Source organism: Hyla sarda, chromosome 12 (assembly GCF_029499605.1).
Source record: "Hyla sarda isolate aHylSar1 chromosome 12, aHylSar1.hap1, whole genome shotgun sequence".
Taxonomy (NCBI): domain Eukaryota; kingdom Metazoa; phylum Chordata; class Amphibia; order Anura; family Hylidae; genus Hyla; species Hyla sarda.
The window spans coordinates 229,401-252,500 of record NC_079200.1 but is presented as its reverse complement, the minus strand read 5'-3'; the positions used below and the strand labels follow the sequence as shown (position 1 = coordinate 252,500).

General features: G+C 45.5%; 1 protein-coding gene across 1 annotated transcript in view; it reads right to left on the bottom strand.

Annotated features, from left to right (window-relative positions):
• LOC130296898 (regulatory-associated protein of mTOR-like) overlaps positions 1-23,100 on the bottom strand; it is a 317,324-nt gene that overhangs the window by 203,379 nt on the left and 90,845 nt on the right. Inside the window, exon 3 of the mRNA XM_056548942.1 lies at positions 407-489. Coding sequence (XP_056404917.1) covers positions 407-489 — 83 coding nt within the window. The remainder of the gene's footprint in view (positions 1-406; positions 490-23,100) is intronic.

The window sequence follows — 23,100 nt, the reverse complement described above, 5'->3', positions numbered from 1 at the left end:
AACCTGACAACAGGAGGCACCGACTATCCCCTCCACCGGATGGATGTCCCCTCGTATAGTCATCACTTAGAGGCATATACACTAGGGTAATGTATACAGAGCTATGTGGATGGAGGTCACCACCCTGCGCTCCTCACCATGCAGGGAACTGAAGCAGCTCTGCTATGATGTCAGAAGACCCTCGCACTCAATGGAAGTCCACCTATTGGGTGTAGTGTATACAGGTGCTGCGTTCCCCAAAATACGTTATACAAGAATACATTGCGTAGTGGCATACAGTATAGAGGGGGCCACAACGTCATGGAGACAACCCGAAAACTAAATCAAGCTTTAGGGCGCCACCCCACGTGACACGACCACCACAACACTAAAGATAAAATATGAAAACTCTACAGAACCAACTCACCCGTGGCTGCCAGTTCTCATATTGCTTCTGCAGGTTGGCACCAATGGTTTCCAACGCTTTTTGGGGACCCATCGCCAGAGGATCTGCAGAGAGAAAAAGAAGGAAATAGGAAAGTCTTTATCACAAACGTCAAGAACCAACTGAGAAGACATGAAATCCTTCACTGAAGACCAGAGAGAGTGACAAGGCTCCGGTGGGGGCAGAACTTTATTGGGGGTTTTGCCCCATGTATCCCGTGGCACAATCATTATATTCCTGTGAACAAGCACCAAAGTATTACGGGAATGTTCATAAAGGCTCTGGCGCAAATGCTAAATTATTCTAATGACATTTTAATGCACAAATATTAGATGCCATGAAATGAGGGCAGTTTGTATCGCTGCAGATAGGAGGGAACTCACATTTCTGGCCTCCAGACGTTGTCCTACAGGACCACCAGGAAAAGTCCTGACATATTGCTTGAACATCACCAGCTCAGCGGTGGACCCCCACAACCATGACATCATCACTGCCTGACCCTCATGGGGTTGGAGAGACTTATCTGCCCTGTAGGTGGGCCATGAGACATCTAGAACATTTAGGACACAAATCCCAGTAATAAGAATTGGACTCAAACCCGTTGTCTCAACCACCCAGTATGGAGTCCATCTCACCGCACTCGATCTAAAGATGGAGAGATGAATACAGAGGAGCAAATCTTGTGTCCATTCTGGTGTCTGCCAGGACCTACCCAACAATCCTGACCAATGGACCCAGGTTGGGAGTCGGGTCATGTCGAGGAAATACTGAGGGACTTTTATGAGACTACGGGTCGGGTCATGCCAAGGAAATACTGAGGGACCTTTATGAGACTACGGGTCGGGTCATGCAGAGGAAATACTGAGGGACCTTTATGAGACTACGGGTCGGGTCATGCATAGGAAATACTGAGGGACCTTTATGAGACCACGGGTCGGGTCATGCATAGGAAATACTGAGGGACCTTTATGAGACTACGGGTCGGGTGATGCAGAGGAAATACTGAGGGACCTTTATGAGACTACGGGTCGGGTCATGCAGAGGAAATACTGAAGGACCTTTATGAGACTACGGGTCGGGTCATGCATAGGAAATACTGAGGGACCTTTATGAGACTACGGGTCGGGTCATGCAGAGGAAATACTGAGGGACCTTTATGAGACTACGGGTCGGGTCATGCATAGGAAATACTGAGGGACCTTTATGAGACCACGGGTCAGGTCATGCAGAGGAAATACTGAGGGACCTTTATGAGACCACGGGTCGGGTCATGCATAGGAAATACTGAGGGACCTTTATGAGACTACGGGTCGGGTCATGCATAGGAAATACTGAGGGACCTTTATGAGACCACGGGTCAGGTCATGCAGAGGAAATACTGAGGGACCTTTATGAGACCACGGGTCGGGTCATGCATAGGAAATACTGAGGGACCTTTATGAGACTACGGGTCGGGTCATGCATAGGAAATACTGAGGAACCTTTATGAGACTACGGGTCAGGTCATGCAGAGGAAATACTGAGGGACCTTTATGAGACTACGGGTCGGGTCATGCATAGGAAATACTGAGGGACCTTTATGAGACTACGGGTCGGGTCATGCCGAGGAAATACTGAGGGACCTTTATGAGACAACGGGTCGGGTCATGCATAGGAAATACTGAGGGACCTTTATGAGACTACGGGTCGGGTGATGCAGAGGAAATACTGAGGGACCTTTATGAGACTACGGGTCGGGTGATGCATAGGAAATACTGAGGGACCTTTATGAGACCACGGGTCGGGTGATGCAGAGGAAATACTGAGGGACCTTTAGGAGACTACGGGTCGGGTCCTGCCGAGGAAATACTGAGGAACCTTTATGAGACTACGGGTCGGGTCATGCAGAGGAAATACTGAGGGACCTTTATGAGACTACGGGTCGGGTCATGCAGAGGAAATACTGAGGGACCTTTATGAGACAACGGGTCGGGTCATGCAGAGGAAATACTGAGGGACCTTTATGAGACCACGGGTCGGGTCATGCCGAGGAAATACTGAGGGACCTTTATGAGACTACGGGTCGGGTGATGCAGAGGAAATACTGAGGGACCTTTATGAGACTACGGGTCGGGTCATGCCGAGGAAATACTGAGGAACCTTTATGAGACTACGGGTCGGGTCATGCAGAGGAAATACTGAGGGACCTTTATGAGACTACGGGTCGGGTCATGCCGAGGAAATACTGAGGGACCTTTATGAGACTACGGGTCGGGTGATGCAGAGGAAATACTGAGGGACCTTTAGGAGACTACGGGTCGGGTCATGCCGAGGAAATACTGAGGAACCTTTATGAGACTACGGGTCGGGTCATGCCGAGGAAATACTGAGGGACCTTTATGAGACTACGGGTCGGGTCATGCAGAGGAAATACTGAGGGACCTTTATGAGACTACGGGTCGGGTCATGCAGAGGAAATACTGAGGGACCTTTATGAGACTACGGGTCGGGTCATGCCGAGGAAATACTGAGGGACCTTTATGAGACTACGGGTCGGGTCATGCAGAGGAAATACTGAGGGACCTTTAGGAGAATACGGGTCGGGTCATGCCGAGGAAATACTGAGGGACCTTTATGAGACTACGGGTCGGGTCATGCAGAGGAAATACTGAAGGACCTTTATGAGAATACGGGTCGGGTCATGCCTAGGAAATACTGAGGGACCTTTAGGAGACTACGGGTCGGGTCATGCCGAGGAAATACTGAGGGACCTTTATGAGACTACGGGTCGGGTCATGCAGAGGAAATACTGAGGGACCTTTATGAGACTACAGGTCGGGTCATGCAGAGGAAATACTGAGGGACCTTTATGAGACTACGGGTCGGGTCATGCAGAGGAAATACTGAGGGACCTTTATGAGACTACGGGTCGGGTCATGCAGAGGAAATACTGAGGGACCTTTATGAGACTACGGGTCGGGTCATGCAGAGGAAATACTGAGGGACCTTTATGAGACTACGGGTCGGGTCATGCATAGGAAATACTGAGGGACCTTTATGAGACCACGGGTCGGGTCATGCAGAGGAAATACTGAGGGACCTTTATGAGACTACGGGTCGGGTCATGCAGAGGAAATACTGAGGGACCTTTATGAGACTACGGGTCGGGTCATGCAGAGGAAATACTGAGGGACCTTTAGGAGAATACGGGTCGGGTCATGCAGAGGAAATACTGAGGGACCTTTATGAGACTACGGGTCGGGTCATGCAGAGGAAATACTGAGGGACCTTTAGGAGAATACGGGTCGGGTCATGCCTAGGAAATACTGAGGGACCTTTAGGAGACTACGGGTCGGGTCATGCCGAGGAAATACTGAGGGACCTTTATGAGACTACGGGTCGGGTCATGCAGAGGAAATACTGAGGGACCTTTATGAGACTACGGGTCGGGTCATGCCGAGGAAATACTGAGGGACCTTTAGGAGAATACGGGTCGGGTTATGCCGAGGAAATACTGAGGGACCTTTATGAGACTACGGGTCGGGTCATGCCGAGGAAATACTGAGGGACCTTTATGAGACTACGGGTCGGGTCATGCCGAGGAAATACTGAGGGACCTTTATGAGACTACGGGTCGGGTCATGCCGAGGAAATACTGAGGGACCTTTATGAGACTACAGGTCGGGTCATGCAGAGGAAATACTGAGGGACCTTTATGAGACTACGGGTCGGGTCATGCCGAGGAAATACTGAGGGACCTTTATGAGACTACAGGTCGGGTCACAAGTACCACATTTTGTTGCAGCATATTTTTTACACCCATTGAAGTCATCGGGTACTAAAGTCAGCTGCAGAAAATACACAGCAAAATACGGCCCATGTGACCCTAAGTGACAGCAATTTTCTGCCTCAAAATATTGATACTTTTCCACAAGAACTCACAGAGATTTTGCGCAGAATTTTGCGCGGAATTGGTGCGGAATTCCACACGCGCAAATGAAAATTTCAAGCGGAGGAGGAGGAGAAGAGGAGTATAATATATATATATTATCCTCTTTTTTTTTTCATGAGGAAATTCCGCGCGGAAATGATTCTGACTGAAAAAAAAAATAACATTGATCTCTATGGGAGAACTAAGCTGATTCCGCCTGAAAGAAAGAACATGTTCTTCCTCGTCAGAATTCTGCTTGAGGAAATTCCTCAGTGTGAACTGAGGGGCAGGAATTCTGTACAGCTCTATGGGGATTTCACTGCGGAATAATTTGGAGAGGAAAAAGCGAGCAGAATTACCGTATTTATAACACGCACTTTTTAGGCTAAAATTTTTAGCCTAAAGTCTACCTGCGTGTTATACGCCGATAAGCCGCTGCAGTTCAATGAACTGCAGCGGCTTTGCAGATGGAGAGACCACCAGCGCTGCCCGCTTCTCTGCCCTGGGGTCCAGAGCCCTGCTCCCGGCCCTTCTCTCCCCCTGGCTATGGGAGCCGCTGCCCGTTCTCTCCCCCTATAGGTGCCGGCGCCGATAGCCAGGGGGAGAGAAGAGGCGCTGGCAATGGGGCAGCGGCGCCGATAGCCAGGGGGAGAGAAGGGGCAGCGGCGCCGACAGACAGGGGGAGAGAAGGGGCACCCATCGCCGGCGCCACTACCCCCCCCATCCCCGGTTGTATAATTACCTGTTGCCGAGGTCGGGTCCGCGCTGCTTCAGGCCTCCGGTGTGCATCCCCTGCTTCGTTGCTATGCACTGCACGGTGCGGCGCAATGACGAGTGACGTCCTTGCGCCGTGCAGCACATAGCAACGACGCAGGGGACGCACACCGGAGGCCTGAAGCAGCGCGGACCCGACCCCCGCAACAGGTAATTACACAACCGGGGATGGGGGAGGCAATGGGGCAGCGGCGCAGACAGCCAGCGGAAGAGAAGCGGCGGCAGCAGGGCTCTAGACCCCAGGAAAGGCAGGGGGAGAGAAGCGGGCAGCGATGGCCTCTCTCCCCCTGCCTTTCCTGGGGGTGTATCGGGGTATACACGCGCACACACGCACCCTCATTTTACCATGGATATTTGGGTAAAAAACTTTTTTTTAACCCAAATATTCTTGGTAAAATGAGGGTGCGTGTTATAGGCCGGTGCGTGGTATACCCCGATAAATACGGTACTGGTGGAAATTCTTCTCCAATTCCTCAGTGTGAACATACCCTTACTCCTCCAGCGTCATTCAAGTGGGTGCAATGCCGGGCAGAGAAGCAGCAGTATGCCATGTCTACAGAACAGTCCTCCTCGATGGTGGAGCCGACAAATCAGAATGGAACACCCTATTAATATGCCATTATATGAGAGGAAAACATCTTTAACCCATTCTTTCTGGTCACTGCTTGGATAGGACACCCCTTGCCTTAAAATAATAATGTTTCAGCCAACCATAGATACCATATACACATACCATATACCCATATACCATACCCACATATACCCATATACACACATATACCATATACACACATACCATATATACATATACCATATACACATATACCATACCAACATATACCCATATACCATACCAACATATACCATACCCACATATACACATATACCCATATACACACATATACCCATATACACACATATACCATACATACATATACCAATATACACATATACACCTTATACACACACATACACACATATACCATACCCACATATACCATACACACATATACCATACCCACATATACCATACCCACATATACCATACCCACATATACCATACCCACATATACCATACCCACATATACCATACCCACATATAGACATATACCATACCCACATATACCATATACACACACACACATATACCATATATACATATACCATACATACACATATACCATACATACACATATACCATACCCACATATGCCATACCCACATATGCCATACCCACATATACCATATACACATATACCATATACACATATACCAAATACACATATACCCATATACGCACATATACCATATATACGCACATATACCATATACACATACCATACCCACATATACCCATATACCCATATACCATACCTACATATACCATACACACATACATACCATATACACACATATACCATATACACATATACACACATATACCATACACATATACACACATATACCATATACCCATATACCATATACACATATACACAAATATACCATACACATATACACACATATACCATATACACACATACCATATACACACATATACCATATACACATATACACACATATACCATATACACATATACACACATATACCATACACATATACACACATATACCATATACACACATACCATATACACACATACCATATACCCATATACCATATACACACATACCATATACCCATATACCATATACCCATATACCATACACACACATATACCCATATACACACATATACCATACACACATATACCATGTACCATACAAACATATACCATATACTTCTCAGATCAGTGATTGTGACTTGGACACTTAATGTTCCAAAGCTTCTAGAACGTCCTGAAAAGTGATGAAATTGAAGCTGAGGGGACAAGAAAACGTGAAGTATTTTGTGTCACAAGTAATTTAGCTATACCGCGCCTCTATCTTGTCTCTGGACGAGAGTGTGAAGAAACATTTGTAGGTCTAATGAGCTGGAAATCACAACCAATAGCCAGGACTCCATTCTCAGGTATTTAATCATCTAAATCGCAACGTGAAAAGGTTTTTATTTCCTCGCACAATCGTTCTTTCGGCTATAAACATCAAGAGTTGAAGCCATAAATTTCTTGAAAGGTGCCAAAGAACAGTGGATACCCTTTATGGCCGCCTTGGCTACCATTAATAAATATCAAAGGGGCAGTGTGTTAAAAGCCACCAGCCCCCGTATTTGGGGTAACGTATTCGCTGCTACGGCAGATGTCACTCGTGATTAAGCCCTCAAGGAAAATAGGATTGTAGTCTCGCAGGAGGCCACAAAATCACATGACAACGTGGTGATATAGTCTAAAAGACTGAAGGAAAGAAACAGAACGGCTCATCAACCCAACAGTGTACGGACAACCAAGGAGAACCAGGAACAACCAACAAGAGTCAACCAGCCAGGGAAAACTAAAAAGGGAAAACCAACTAGAGCCAACCAGCCAGGGACAACCAACAAGGGAAAACCAACCAGGGACAACCAACAAGGGAAAACCAACCAGGGACAACCAACAAGGGAAAACCAACCACGGACAACCCACAAGGGAAAACCAACCAGGGACAACCAACAAGGGAAAACCAACCAGAGCCAACCAACAAGGGAAAACCAACCAGAGCCAACCAACAAGGGAAAACCAACCAGAGCCAACCAGCCAGGGAAAACCAACCAGAGCCAACCAGCCAGGGACAACCAACAAGGGAAAACCAAACAGAGACAACCAACAAGGGAAAACCAGAGACAACAACAAGGGAAAACCAGAGACAACCAACAAGGGAAAACCAGAGACAACCAACAAGGGAAAACCAACCAGAGACAACCAACAAGGGAAAACCAACCAGGGACAACCCACAAGGGAAAACCAACCAGGGACAACCCACAAGGGAAAACCAACCAGAGCCAACCAACAAGGGAAAACCAACCAGAGCCAACCAACAAGGGAAAACCAACCAGAGCCAACCAACAAGGGAAAACCAACCAGAGCCAACCAACAAGGGAAAACCAACCAGAGCCAACCAGCCAGGGACAACCAACAAGGGAAAACCAACCAGGGACAACCCACAAGGGAAAACCAACCAGGGACAACCCACAAGGGAAAACCAACCAGGGACAACCAACAAGGGAAAACCAACCAGAGCCAACCAACAAGGGAAAACCAACCAGAGCCAACCAACAAGGGAAAACCAACCAGAGACAACCAACAAGGGAAAACCAACCAGAGCCAACCAGCCAGGGACAACCAACAAGGGAAAACCAAACAGAGCCGACCAACAAGGGAAAACCAACCAGAGACAACCAACAAGGGAAAACCAACCAGAGACAACCAACAAGGGAAAACCAGAGACAACCAACAAGGGAAAACCAGAGACAACCAACAATGGAAAACCAACCAGAGACAACCAACAATGGAAAACCAACCAGAGACAACCAACAATGGAAAACCAACCAGAGACAACCAACAAGGGAAAACCAACCAGAGACAACCAACAAGGGAAAACCAACCAGAGACAACCAACAAGGGAAAACCAGAGACAACCAACAAGGGAAAACCAGAGACAACCAACAAGGGAAAACCAACCAGAGACAACCAACAATGGAAAACCAACCAGAGACAACCAACAATGGAAAACCAACCAGAGACAACCAACAAGGGAAAACCAACCAGAGACAACCAACAAGGGAAAACCAACCAGAGCCAACCAACAAGGGAAAACCAGAGACAACCAGCAAGGGACAATTGGGGCGAGGTGTCTGGATACAAGGGAAACCCAAATACATAAAACCTCCTCATCTTGTGACCATTCTTCTGTCATACTACAGTCAGTATGGTACTGTATATATAGTATACAGTGACTGATAATAAATGTCCATGGGGTTCTCAGTACTCCGATGTTATTGGATTGAAGCTTCTGCTTTAACGTAGAGAGAAATTATAGAGAACATTAATAAAATGATGTGGAGGGAAGATAGAGAGATAGGACCGCACCGCGGTCACCCACAATATCCGGGAGTGTGTACACTGTGACAGGGGATGTCAGAGGTTTGGTGCGGGGTGGTGCAAAAAAGCAGGAGAGAACAATGTCCAAAATAGCAAAATGAGAAAAAGGTTGCTTCTGCACTCTTCATGCGCTGCTTCACTGTGTCACTGAGTTAATCCATGTACGGCCGGCCGCTGTACGGGAGATGATTCGGAGAGATCGCTACAGCCGGACAGCTGTCACCGCTCAGCTACGGCTGTAGCAATCTCTCCGAATCATCTCCCGTACAGCGGCCGGCCGTACATGGATTAACTCAGTGACACAGTGAAGCAGCGCATGAAGGGTGAGTGCAGAAGCAACCTTTTTCTCATTTTGCTATTAATAAAATGATAACATTTGAAAGATCAAAATATCAGTAAAGAAAAGTATAGGTGGGTATGAAAACTTCGGGGATCCGGGATTGACCTGTCTGGGAGGGTAATTGGGAATTTACCAGGAGATCAGATGGTAAATGTCTATGTATGAGAGGTCATCATCATCTTTCTATAGACCAGACACTTCATCTATATGTACAGAATAGGACATTTCTCCACACCTGATATAGGTGACGCACTGGATTGAGGAAAAGGGAATTTCAGGGACTGTCTGTATGTTGTAGAGAACAACCTCTTCAGATCAATGCATTTCTAGTAGTATTCAACGTACTGAATACGCCTCCTGCACTACACCTGGAATGTCAGCTGGTGAAGACGACTGACTGTATCATATAGAATGTATACAGACTCCCAGGAGGACAGATCACACAGCCTGAAGATAGAGAGGAGAGAAGATACAAGGCAGTCTACAGAGGGATTCATATAGAATGTGTACAGGTATATAGAGGAGAGCAGATACAAGGCAGTCTACAGGGAGAATCATATAGTATGTGTACAGGTATAGAGAGGAGAGCAGATACAAGGCAGTCTACAGAGGGATTCATATAGAATGTGTACAGGTATATAGAGGAGAGCAGATACAAGGCAGTCTACAGGGAGAATCATATAGTATGTGTACAGGTATAGAGAGGAGAGCAGATACAAGGCAGTCTACAGAGGGATTCATATAGAATGTGTACAGGTATATAGAGGAGAGCAGATACAAGGCAGTCTACAGGGAGAATCATATAGGATGTGTACAGGTACAAAGAGAAGAGCAGATACAAGGTAGTCTACAGGGAGAATCATATAGGATGTGTACAGGTATAGAGAGGAGAGCAGATACAAGGCAGTCTACAGGGAGAATCATATGGGATGTGTACAGGTATATAGAGGAGAGCAGATACAAGGCAGTCTACAGGGAGAATTATATAGGATGTGTACAGGTATAGAGAGGAGAGCAGATACAAGGCAGTCTACAGGGAGAATCATATGGGATGTGTACAGGTATATAGAGGAGAGCAGATACAAGGCAGTCTACAGGGAGAACTATATATGATGTATACAGGTATATAGAGGTGAGCAGATACAAGGCAGTCTACAGGGAGAATCATATAGGATGTGTACAGGTACAAAGAGAAGAGCAGATACAAGGCAGTCTACAGGGAGAATCATATAGGATGTGTACAGGTATAGAGAGGAGAGCAGATACAAGGCAGTCTACAGGGAGAATCATATAGGATGTGTACAGGTATAGAGAGGAGAGCAGATACAAGGCAGTCTACAGGGGGATCATATAGGATGTGTACAGGTATAGAGAGGAGAGCAGATACAAGGCAGTCTGCAGGGAGAATCATATAGGATGTGTACAGGTGTATAGAAGAGAGCAGATACAAGGCAGACTACAGGGAGAATCATATAGGATGTGTACAGGTATAGAGAGGAGAGCAGATACAAGGCAGTCTACAGGGAGAATCATATAGGATGTGTACAGGTATAGAGAGGAGAGCAGATACAAGGCAGTCTAAAGGGAGAACCATATAGGATGTGTACAGGTATAGAGAGGAGAGCAGATACAAGGCAGTCTACAGGGAGAATCATACAGGATGTGTACAGGTACAAAGAGAAGAGCAGATACAAGGCAGTCTACAGGGAGAATCAGAGGATGTGTACAGGTATATAGAGAGGAGAGCAGATACAAGGCAGTCTACAGGGGGAATCATATAGGATGTGTACAGGTATATAGAGGAGAGCAGATACAAGGCAGTCTACAGGGAGAATCATATAGGATGTGTACAGGTATAGAGAGGAGAGCAGATACAAGGCAGTCTACAGGGACAATCATATGGGATGTGTACAGGTATATAGAGGAGAGCAGATACAAGGCAGTCTACAGGGAGAATCATATAGGATGTGTACAGGTATATAGAGGAGAGCAGATACAAGGCAGTCTACAGGGAGAATCATATAGGATGTTTACAGGTATAGAGAGGAGAGCAGATACAAGGCAGTCTACAGGGAGAATCATATGGGATGTGTACAGGTATATAGAGGAGAGCAGATACAAGGCAGTCTACAGGGAGAATCATATAGGATGTGTACAGGTATATAGAGAGGAGAGCAGTTACAAGGCAGTCTACAGGGAGAATCATATGGGATGTGTACAGGTATATAGAGGAGAGCAGATACAAGGCAGTCTACAGGGGGAATCATATAGGATTTGTACGGGTATATAGAGAGGACAGCAGATACAAGGCAGTCTACAGGGAGAATCATATAGGATGTGTACAGGTATATAGAGAGGAGAGCAGTTACAAGGCAGTCTACAGGGGGAAATCATATAGGATGTGTACAGGTATATAGAGGAGAGCATATACAAGGCAGTCTACAGGGAGAATCATATAGGATGTGTACAGGTATATAGAGAGGAGAGCAGATACAAGGCAGTCTACAGGGGGAAATCATATAGGATGTGTACAGGTATATAGAGGAGAGCACATACAAGGCAGTCTACAGGGAGAATCATATAGGATGTGTACAGGTATATAGAGAGGAGAGCAGATACAAGGCAGTCTACAGGGGGAAATCATATAGGATGTGTACAGGTATATAGAGAGGAGAGCAGATACAAGGCAGTCTACAGGGGGAAATCATATAGGATGTGTACAAGAATAGAGAAAATAATGGTGTCTGTAGACGTTAAAGAACATTTGCTGCACTACGTGGAAAGGCCATGAGTAATGTACAAGTAAGCACTTCACATAAATTCACATGAATTCTGAGTCCATCATGTGTGTCGGGGGAGGGGGGGCTTAGGCAGCAAAAAGCAACTAATTACAGTGCCTTGTGGGATATGAAGAACTGCCTCTTCCTGGAAAGCATTAGGCTGAACTTTGTGGCAAACCATTAATAAGAGGATCCTAATGAGAGCAGCTTCATTACAATTCACAGAGAATGATCCCGGATCTGCGCGGCCCGCTGGGTCCATGTGAGGGGAGGATTACAGACTTCATTCAAGCTTGTGCAGTCTGGCACTGATGGATGTGTGAACATGGAGTTAACTGCTTAGTGCCTTTACTAGGACAGCAGAAGAGTGGGGTGAAACACTTCAGCATAGGTGCCGAACACGTAGAAAAGACAGCACTGCATTAGGGGGTAGACCGGGGGGGAAACACGTTTTTTCAAATGAAATGGTGGCAGAAAGTTCTACAGATTTGTAAATGACTTCCATATAAAAATCTTAATCCTTCCAGTACTTTCCGGCTTCTGTATGCTCCACAGGAAGTTGTGTAGTTCTTTCCAGTAACACCACAGAGCTCTCTGCTGACACCTCTGTCCATGTCAGGAACTGTCCAGAGCAGGAGCCAATCCCCATAGCATATCTGCTCTGGACAGTTCCTGACATGGACAGGGGTGTCAGCAGAAAGCACTATGGTCCGACTGGAAAGAACTACACAACTTCCTCTAGAGCATACAGCAGCTGATAAGTGCTGGAAGGGTTAAGATTTTTACATAAAAGTAATTTAAAAATCTATATAAATTACTGGCAACAGTTGATTTGAAAACATTTATCCTCCAGAGTACCCCTTTTAAACTGGCCAAATGGATAGGTAGGCGTTGGTTAGAGACAAGTGATGAGTAAAAGGAATGCAACGCTGTTGCAAAGGAACAATTCCCAGGATACCTGAACAGCCAAAGGCGTTTCTGCCTCCTCCAGAGTATTCACACTGTCCCTGAAAAGTAAATCAAGGCTTCCCTCTCATCTCATCCGGTAGTGCAACATTTTCCAAACTGCAGCCCTCCTGCTGTTGCAAAAATAAAACTTCCAGCATGCCTCGAGAGCCTAACTACCTTAGAACCACAATGAACTTAAAGGCAAATCAAGGCTTCCCTCTCATCTCATCCCTTAGTGCCGTGGTCTTAAAAATGCTGTCCTCCAGCTGTAGCCAAACTACCACTAAAAGCATGCCCTACTGGAAGTCGTAGTTTTGGAACATGTGGAGGCACCCTGCTAAGCGCTATTTAAGCAGATCCCACCCCTATTGACTTCCCGTCAGTTCTGTAGAAATCTGCTGTGCGACCATTCATAAATAAGTAAGAACTCTTCCATTAATGCGTCTCTCATAATGAGTTGTTTATTTTTATCTGCGAGCGCTCCTCCTCCTCCTCAAAGAAAAACCGCTCGTCCTACGTAAAAAAAGAGAAGAAAAGCAGAACATGGCGTGACGGGCAGATTCCTCTCCTCGGGAGACAGATTTACGCGCCTCATTTTCTGCAGTGTAACACGAGTTGTGCTTTGAAACTGAAATCCCTTTAACCTGCCGGCATGATGTCCATTATGTACCGTGTGAGCGCGGCACGTCAGCGCACGCCATCAGCCTAGAGAACACCATCCCCCCATCAAAAACCTCTCCCACCTACCAGCAGGCCAATTTCACGGCTACACTACGCTAGTGAGTAATAATGGGGGAAAACATAAAGGGGGAGAGACACCTGTCACTGAGAGGGTGGGAGACACCAAATTAATGGACGTCATCACCTACGATGCCATCTGGACCCAGAGCTCCACGTGTGTCTCCAGATATAGATATACACAAGTGATAAACTCCTACAATACACAATCCTAGGGGAGGGGAAATCAATCATAACATACAGGAGCCCCGAGACGACTGCCACGACTACACTCATCACTGCCCTGCCACAACTACACCCATCACTGCCCTGCCACAACTACACCCATCACTGCCCTGCCACAACTACACCCATCACTGCCCTGCCACAACTACACCCATCACTGCCCTGCCACAACTACACCCATCACTGCCCTGCCACAACTACACCCATCACTGTCCTGCCACAACTACACTCATCACTGCCCTGCCACAACTACACCCATCACTGCCCTGCCACAACTACACCCATCACTGTCCTGCCACAACTACACTCATCACCGCCCTGCCACAACTACACTCATCACTGCCCTGCCACAACTACACCCATCACTGCCCTGTAACAACTAGACTCATCACTGCCCTGCCACAACTACACTCATCACCGCCCTGCCACAACTACACTCATCACCGCCCTGCCACAACTACACTCATCACAGCCCTGCCACAACTACACCCATCACTGTCCTGCCACAACTACACCCATCACCGCCCTGCCACAACTACACTCATCACCGCCCTGCCACAACTACACTCATCACAGCCCTGCCACAACTACACTCATCACTGCCCTGCCACAACTACACCCATCACTGCCCTGCCACAACTACACCCATCACTGTCCTGCCACAACTACACCCATCACTGCCCTGCCACAACTACACCCATCACTGCCCTGCCACAACTACACCCATCACTGCCCTGTAACAACTACACTCATCACTGCCCTGCCACAACTACACTCATCACTGCCCTGCCACAACTACACTCATCACTGCCCTGCCACAACTACACTCATCACTGCCCTGCCACAACTACACTCATCACTGCCCTGCCACAACTACACTCATCACTGCCCTGCCACAACTACACCCATCACTGCCCTGCCACAACTACACCCATCACTGCCCTGCCACAACTACACCCATCACTCCTCTGCCACGGATACACTCCACCTACGATGCCATCTGGACCCAGAGCTCCACGTGTGTCACCAGAACAGATATAGACAAGTGATAAACTCCTACAATACACAATCCTAGGGGAGGGGAAATCAATCATAACATACAGGAGCCCCGAGACGACTGCCACGACTACAGTCACTACACTCATCACTGCCCTGCCACAACTACACCCATCACTGCCCTGCCACAACTACACCCATCACTGCCCTGCCACAACTACACCCATCACTGCCCTGCCACAACTACACCCATCACTGCCCTGCCACAACTACACCCATCACTGCCCTGCCACAACTACACCCATCACTGCCCTGCCACAACTACACCCATCACTGCCCTGCCACAACTACACCCATCACTGCCCTGCCACAACTACACCCATCACTGCCCTGCCACAACTACACCCATCACTGCCCTGCCACAACTACACCCATCACTGCCCTGCCACAACTACACCCATCACTGCCCTGCCACAACTACACCCATCACTGCCCTGCCACAACTACACCCATCACTGCCCTGCCACAACTACACCCATCACTGCCCTGCCACAACTACACTCATCACTGCCCTGCCACAACTACACTCATCACTGCCCTGCCACAACTACACTCATCACTGTCCTGCCACAACTACACTCATCACTGCCCTGCCACAACTACACTCATCACTGCCCTGCCACAACTACACTCATCACTGCCCTGCCATAACTACACCCATCACTGCCCTGCCACAACTACACTCATCACTGCCCTGCCACAACTACACTCATCACTGTCCTGCCACAACTACACCCATCACTGCCCTGCCACAACTACACCCATCACTGCCCTGCCACAACTACACTCATCACTGCGGTGCCGCAACTACACTCATCACTGCCCTGCCACAACTACACTCATCACTGCCCTGCCACAACTACACTCATCACTCCTCTGCCACGGATACACTCATCACCTACGATGCCATCTGGACCCAGAGCTCCACGTGTGTCACCAGAACAGATATAGACAAGTGATAAACTCCTACAATACACAATCCTAGGGAAGGGGAAATCAATAATAACATACAGGAGCCCCGAGACGACTGCCACGACTACACTCATCACTGCCCTGCCACAACTACACTCATCACTGTCCTGCCACAACTACACCCATCACTGCCCTGCCACAACTACACTCATCACTGCCCTGCTACAACTACACTCACTACACATCACTGCCCTGCCACAACTACACCCATCACTGCCCTGCCACAACTACACCCATCACTGCCCTGCCACAACTACACCCATCACTGCCCTGCCACAACTACACCCATCACTGCCCTGCCACAACTACACTCATCACTGCCCTGCTACAACTACACTCATCACTGCCCTGCCACAACTACACATCACTGCCCTGCCACAACTACACTCATCACTGCCCTGCTACAACTACACTCACTACACTCATCACTCCTATGCCACGACTACACTCATAACTCCCCTGCAACAACTACACTCACTACACTCATAACTCCCCTGCAACAACTACACTCACTACACTTATCACTGCCCTGCCACAACTACACTCATCACTGCCGTGCCACAACTACACCATCACTGCCCTGCCACAACTACACCCATCACTGCCCTGCCACAACTACACTCATCACTGCCCTGCCACAACTACACTCATCACTGCCCTGCCACAACTACACTCATCACTGTCCTGCCACAACTACACCCATCACTGCCCTGCCACAACTACAACTACACTCATCACTGCCCTGCCACAACTACACTCATCACTGTCCTGCCACAACTACACACATCACTGCCCTGCCACAACTACACTCATCACTGCCCTGCAACAACTACACTCTTCACTGCCCTGCCACAACTACACTCATCACTGCCCTGCCACGACTACACTCACTACACTCATCACTGCCCTGCCACAACTACACTCATCACTGTCCTGCCACAACTACACTCATCACTGTCCTGCCACAACTACACTCATCACTGCCCTGCCACAACTACACTCATCACTGCCCTGCCACAACTACACATCACTGCCCTGCCACAACTACACTCATCACTGCCCTGCTACAACTACACCCATCACTTCCCTGCCACAACTACACTCACTACACTCATCACTGCCCTGCTACAACTACACTCACTACACTCATCACTCCTATGCCACGACTACACTCATAACTCCCCTGCAACAACTACACTCACTACACTTATCACTGCCCTGCTACAACTACACCCATCACTGCCCTGCTACAACTACACTCACTACTCTCCTCACTGCCCTGCCACAACTACACTCATCACTGCCCTGCCACAACTACACTCATCACTGCCCTGCCACAACTACACACATCACTGCCCTGCTACAACTACACTCATCACTGCCCTGCCACAACTACACTCATCACTGCCCTGCCACAACTACACTCATCACTGCCCTGCCACAACTACACTCATCACTGCCCTGCCACAACTACACTCATCACTGCCCTGCCACAACTACACTCATCACTGCCCTGCCACAACTACACTCACTACACTCATCACTGCCCTGCCACAACTACACTCATCACTGCCCTGCCACAACTACACTCATCACTGCCCTGCCACAACTACACTCATCACTGCCCTGCCACAACTACACTCATCACTGCCCTGCCACAACTACACTCATCACTGCCCTGCCACAACTACACTCATCACTGCCCTGCCACAACTACACTCATCACTGCCCTGCCACAACTACACTCATCACTGCCCTGCCATAACTACACTCATCACTCCTCTGCTACAACTACACTCATCACTCCTCTGCCACGGATACACTCATCACCTACGATGCCATCTGGACCCAGAGCTCCACGTGTGTCACCAGAACAGATATAGACAAGTGATAAACTCCTACAATACACAATCCTAGGGGAGTGGAAATCAATCATAACATAGAGGAGCCCCGAGACGACTGCCACGACTACAGTCACTACACTCATCACTGCCCTGCCACAACTACACTCATCACTGCCCTGCCACGGCTACACTCATCACTCCTTTGCTACGGCTACACTCATCACTTCCCTGCTACAACTACACTCATCACTTCCCTGCTACAACTACACTCATCACTTCCCTGCTACAACTACACTCATCACTGCCCTGCCACAACTACACTCATCACTGCCCTGCTACAACTACACTCATCACTGCCCTGCTACAACTACACTCCTCACTCCTCTGCCACGGCTACAATCACTAATGAAAACAAGTACAACGGAAATAATCTTATAACAGCTGCCACTCCTGTATCACTGGATGATATCTTCTTATATCGCTGTCATCACTGTGATATACAATACATAGCACTCCATGATATCATCTTATATCGCTGTCATCACTGTGATATACAATACATAGCACTGGATGATATCTTCTTATATCGCTGTCATCACTGTGATATACAATACATAGCACTGGATGATATCTTCTTATATCGCTGTCATCACTGTGATATACAATACATAGCACTGGATGATATCTTCTTATATCGCTGTCATCACTGTGATATACAATACATAGCACTGGATGATATCTTCTTATATCGCTGTCATCACTGTGATATACAATACATAGCACTGGATGATATCTTCTCATATCGCTGTCATCACTGTGATATACAATACATAGCACTCCATAATATCTTCTTATATCGCTGTCATCACTGTGATATACAATACATAGCACTGGATGATATCTTCTTATATCGCTGTCATCACTGTGATATACAATACATAGCACTGGATGATATCTTCTTATATCGCTGTCATCACTGTGATATACAATACATAGCACTGGATGATATCTTCTCATATCGCTGTCATCACTGTGATATACAATACATAACACTGGATGATATCTTCTTATATCGCTGTCATCACTGTGATATACAATACATAGCACTGGATGATATCTTCTTATATCGCTGACATCACTGTGATATACAATACATAGCACTGGATGATATCTTCTTATATCGCTGTCATCACTGTGATATACAATACATAGCACTGGATGATATCTTCTTATATCGCTGTCATCACTGTGATATACAATACATAGCACTGGATGATATCTTCTTATATCGCTGTCATCACTGTGATATACAATACATAGCACTGGATGATATCTCATATCGCTGACATCACTGTGATATACAATACATAGCACTGGATGATATCTTCTTATATCGCTGACATCTCTGTGATATACAATACATAGCACTCCATGACATCTTCTTATATCGCTGTCATCACTGTGATATACAATACATAGCACTGGATGATATCTTCTTATATCACTGTCATCACTGTGATATACAATACATAGCACTGGATGATATCTTCTTATATCACTGTCATCACTGTGATATACAATACATAGCACTGGATGATATCTTCTTATATCGCTGACATCACTGTGATATACAATACATAGCACTGGATGATATCTTCTCATATCGCTGACATCACTGTGATATACAATACATAGCACTGGATGATATCTTCTTATATCGCTGACATCACTGTGATATACAATACATAACACTGGATGATATCTTCTTATATCGCTGTCATCACTGTGATATACAATACATAGCACTGGATGATATCTTCTTATATCGCTGTCATCACTGTGATATACAATACATAGCACTGGATGATATCTTCTTATATCGCTGTCATCACTGTGATATACAATACATAGCACTGGATGATATCTTCTTATATCGCTGTCATCACTGTGATATACAATACATAGCACTGGATGATATCTTCTTATATCGCTGTCATCACTGTGATATACAATACATAGCACTGGATGATATCTTCTTATATCGCTGTCATCACTGTGATATACAATACATAGCACTGGATGATATCTTCTTATATCGCTGTCATCACTGTGATATACAATACATAGCACTGGATGATATCTTCTTATATCGCTGTCATCACTGTGATATACAATACATAGCACTGGATGATATCTTCTTATATCGCTGACATCACTGTGATATACAATACGTAGCACTGGATGATATCTTCTTATATCGCTGACATCACTGTGATATACAATACATAGCACTCCATGATATCTTCTTATATCGCTGTCATCACTGTGATATACAATACATAGCACTGGATGATATCTTCTTATATCGCTGACATCACTGTGATATACAATACATAGCACTCCATGATATCTTCTTATATCGCTGTCATCACTGTGATATACAATACATAGCACTGGATGATATCTTCTTATATCACTGTCATCACTGTGATATACAATACATAGCACTGGATGATATCTTCTTATATCGCTGACATCACTGTGATATACAGTACATAGCACTGGATGATATCTTCTTATATCGCTGTCATCACTGTGATATACAATACATAGCACTCCATGATATCTTCTTATATCGCTGACATCACTGTGATATACAATACATAGCACTGGATGATATCTTCTTATATCGCTGTCATCACTGTGATATACAATACATAGCACTCCATGATATCTTCTTATATCGCTGACATCACTGTGATATACAATACATAGCACTGGATGATATCTTCTTATATCGCTGACATCACTGTGATATACAATACATAGCACTGGATGATATCTTCTTATATCGCTGACATCACTGTGATATACAATACATAGCACTGGATGAAATCTTCTTATATCGCTGTCATCACTGTGATATACAGTACATAGCACTGGATGATATCTTCTTATATCGCTGTCATCACTGTGATATACAATACATAGCACTGGATGATATCTTCTCATATCGCTGTCATCACTGTGATATACAATACATAGCACTGGATGATATCTTCTTATATCGCTGACATCACTGTGATATACAATACATAGCACTGGATGATATCTTCTTATATCGCTGTCATCACTGTGATATACAATACATAGTACTGGATGATATCTTCTTATATCGCTGACATCACTGTGATATACAATACATAGCACTGGATGATATCTCATATCGCTGTCATCACTGTGATATACAATACATAGCACTCCATGATATCTTCTTATATCGCTGACATCACTGTGATATACAATACATAGCACTCCATGATATCTTCTTATATCGCTGACATCACTGTGATATACAATACATAGCACTCCATGATATCTTCTTATATCGCTGTCATCACTGTGATATACAATACATAGCACTGGATGATATCTTCTTATATCGCTGACATCTCTGTGATATACAATACATAGCACTCCATGACATCTTCTCATATCGCTGTCATCACTGTGATATACAATACATAGCACTGGTTGATATCTAATATCGCTGACATCACTGTGATATACAATACATAGCACTGGATGATATCTTCTTATATCGCTGACATCACTGTGATATACAATACATAGCACTGGATGATATCTTCTTATATCGCTGACATCACTGTGATATACAATACATAGCACTGGATGAAATCTTCTTATATCGCTGTCATCACTGTGATATACAATACATAGCACTGGATGATATCTTCTTATATCGCTGACATCACTGTGATATACAATACATAGCACTGGATGATATCTTCTCATATCGCTGACATCACTGTGATATACAATACATAGCACTGGATGATATCTTCTTATATCGCTGACATCACTGTGATATACAATACATAGCACTGGATGATATCTTCTTATATCGCTGTCATCACTGTGATATACAATACGTAGCACTGGATGATATCTTCTTATATCGCTGACATCACTGTGATATACAATACATAGCACTGGATGATATCTTCTTATATCGCTGTCATCACTGTGATATACAATACATAGCACTCCATGATATCTTCTTATATCGCTGACATCACTGTGATATACAATACATAGCACTGGATGATATCTTCTTATATCGCTGTCATCACTGTGATATACAATACATAGCACTGGATGATATCTTCTTATATCGCTGTCATCACTGTGATATACAATACATAGCACTGGATGATATCTTCTTATATCGCTGTCATCACTGTGATATACAATACATAGCACTGGATGATATCTTCTTATATCGCTGACATCACTGTGATATACAATACATAGCACTCCATAATATCTTCTTATATCGCTGTCATCACTGTGATATACAATACATAGCACTGGATGATATCTTCTTATATCGCTGTCATCACTGTGATATACAATACATAGCACTCCATGATATCTTCTTATATCGCTGTCATCACTGTGATATACAATACATAGCACTGGATGATATCTTCTTATATCGCTGACATCACTGTGATATACAATACATAGCACTGGATGATATCTTCTTATATCGCTGACATCACTGTGATATACAATACATAGCACTGGATGATATCTTCTTATATCGCTGACATCACTGTGATATACAATACATAGCACTGGATGATATTTTCTTATATCGCTGTCATCACTGTGATATACAATACATAGCACTGGATGATATCTTCTTATATCGCTGTCATCACTGTGATATACAATACATAGCACTCCATGATATCTTCTTATATCGCTGTCATCACTGTGATATACAATACATAGCACTGGATGATATCTTCTTATATCGCTGACATCACTGTGATATACAATACATAGCACTGGATGATATCTTCTTATATCGCTGACATCACTGTGATATACAATACATAGCACTGGATGATATTTTCTTATATCGCTGTCATCACTGTGATATACAATACATAGCACTCCATGATATCTTCTTATATCGCTGTCATCACTGTGATATACAATACATCGCACTGGATGATATCT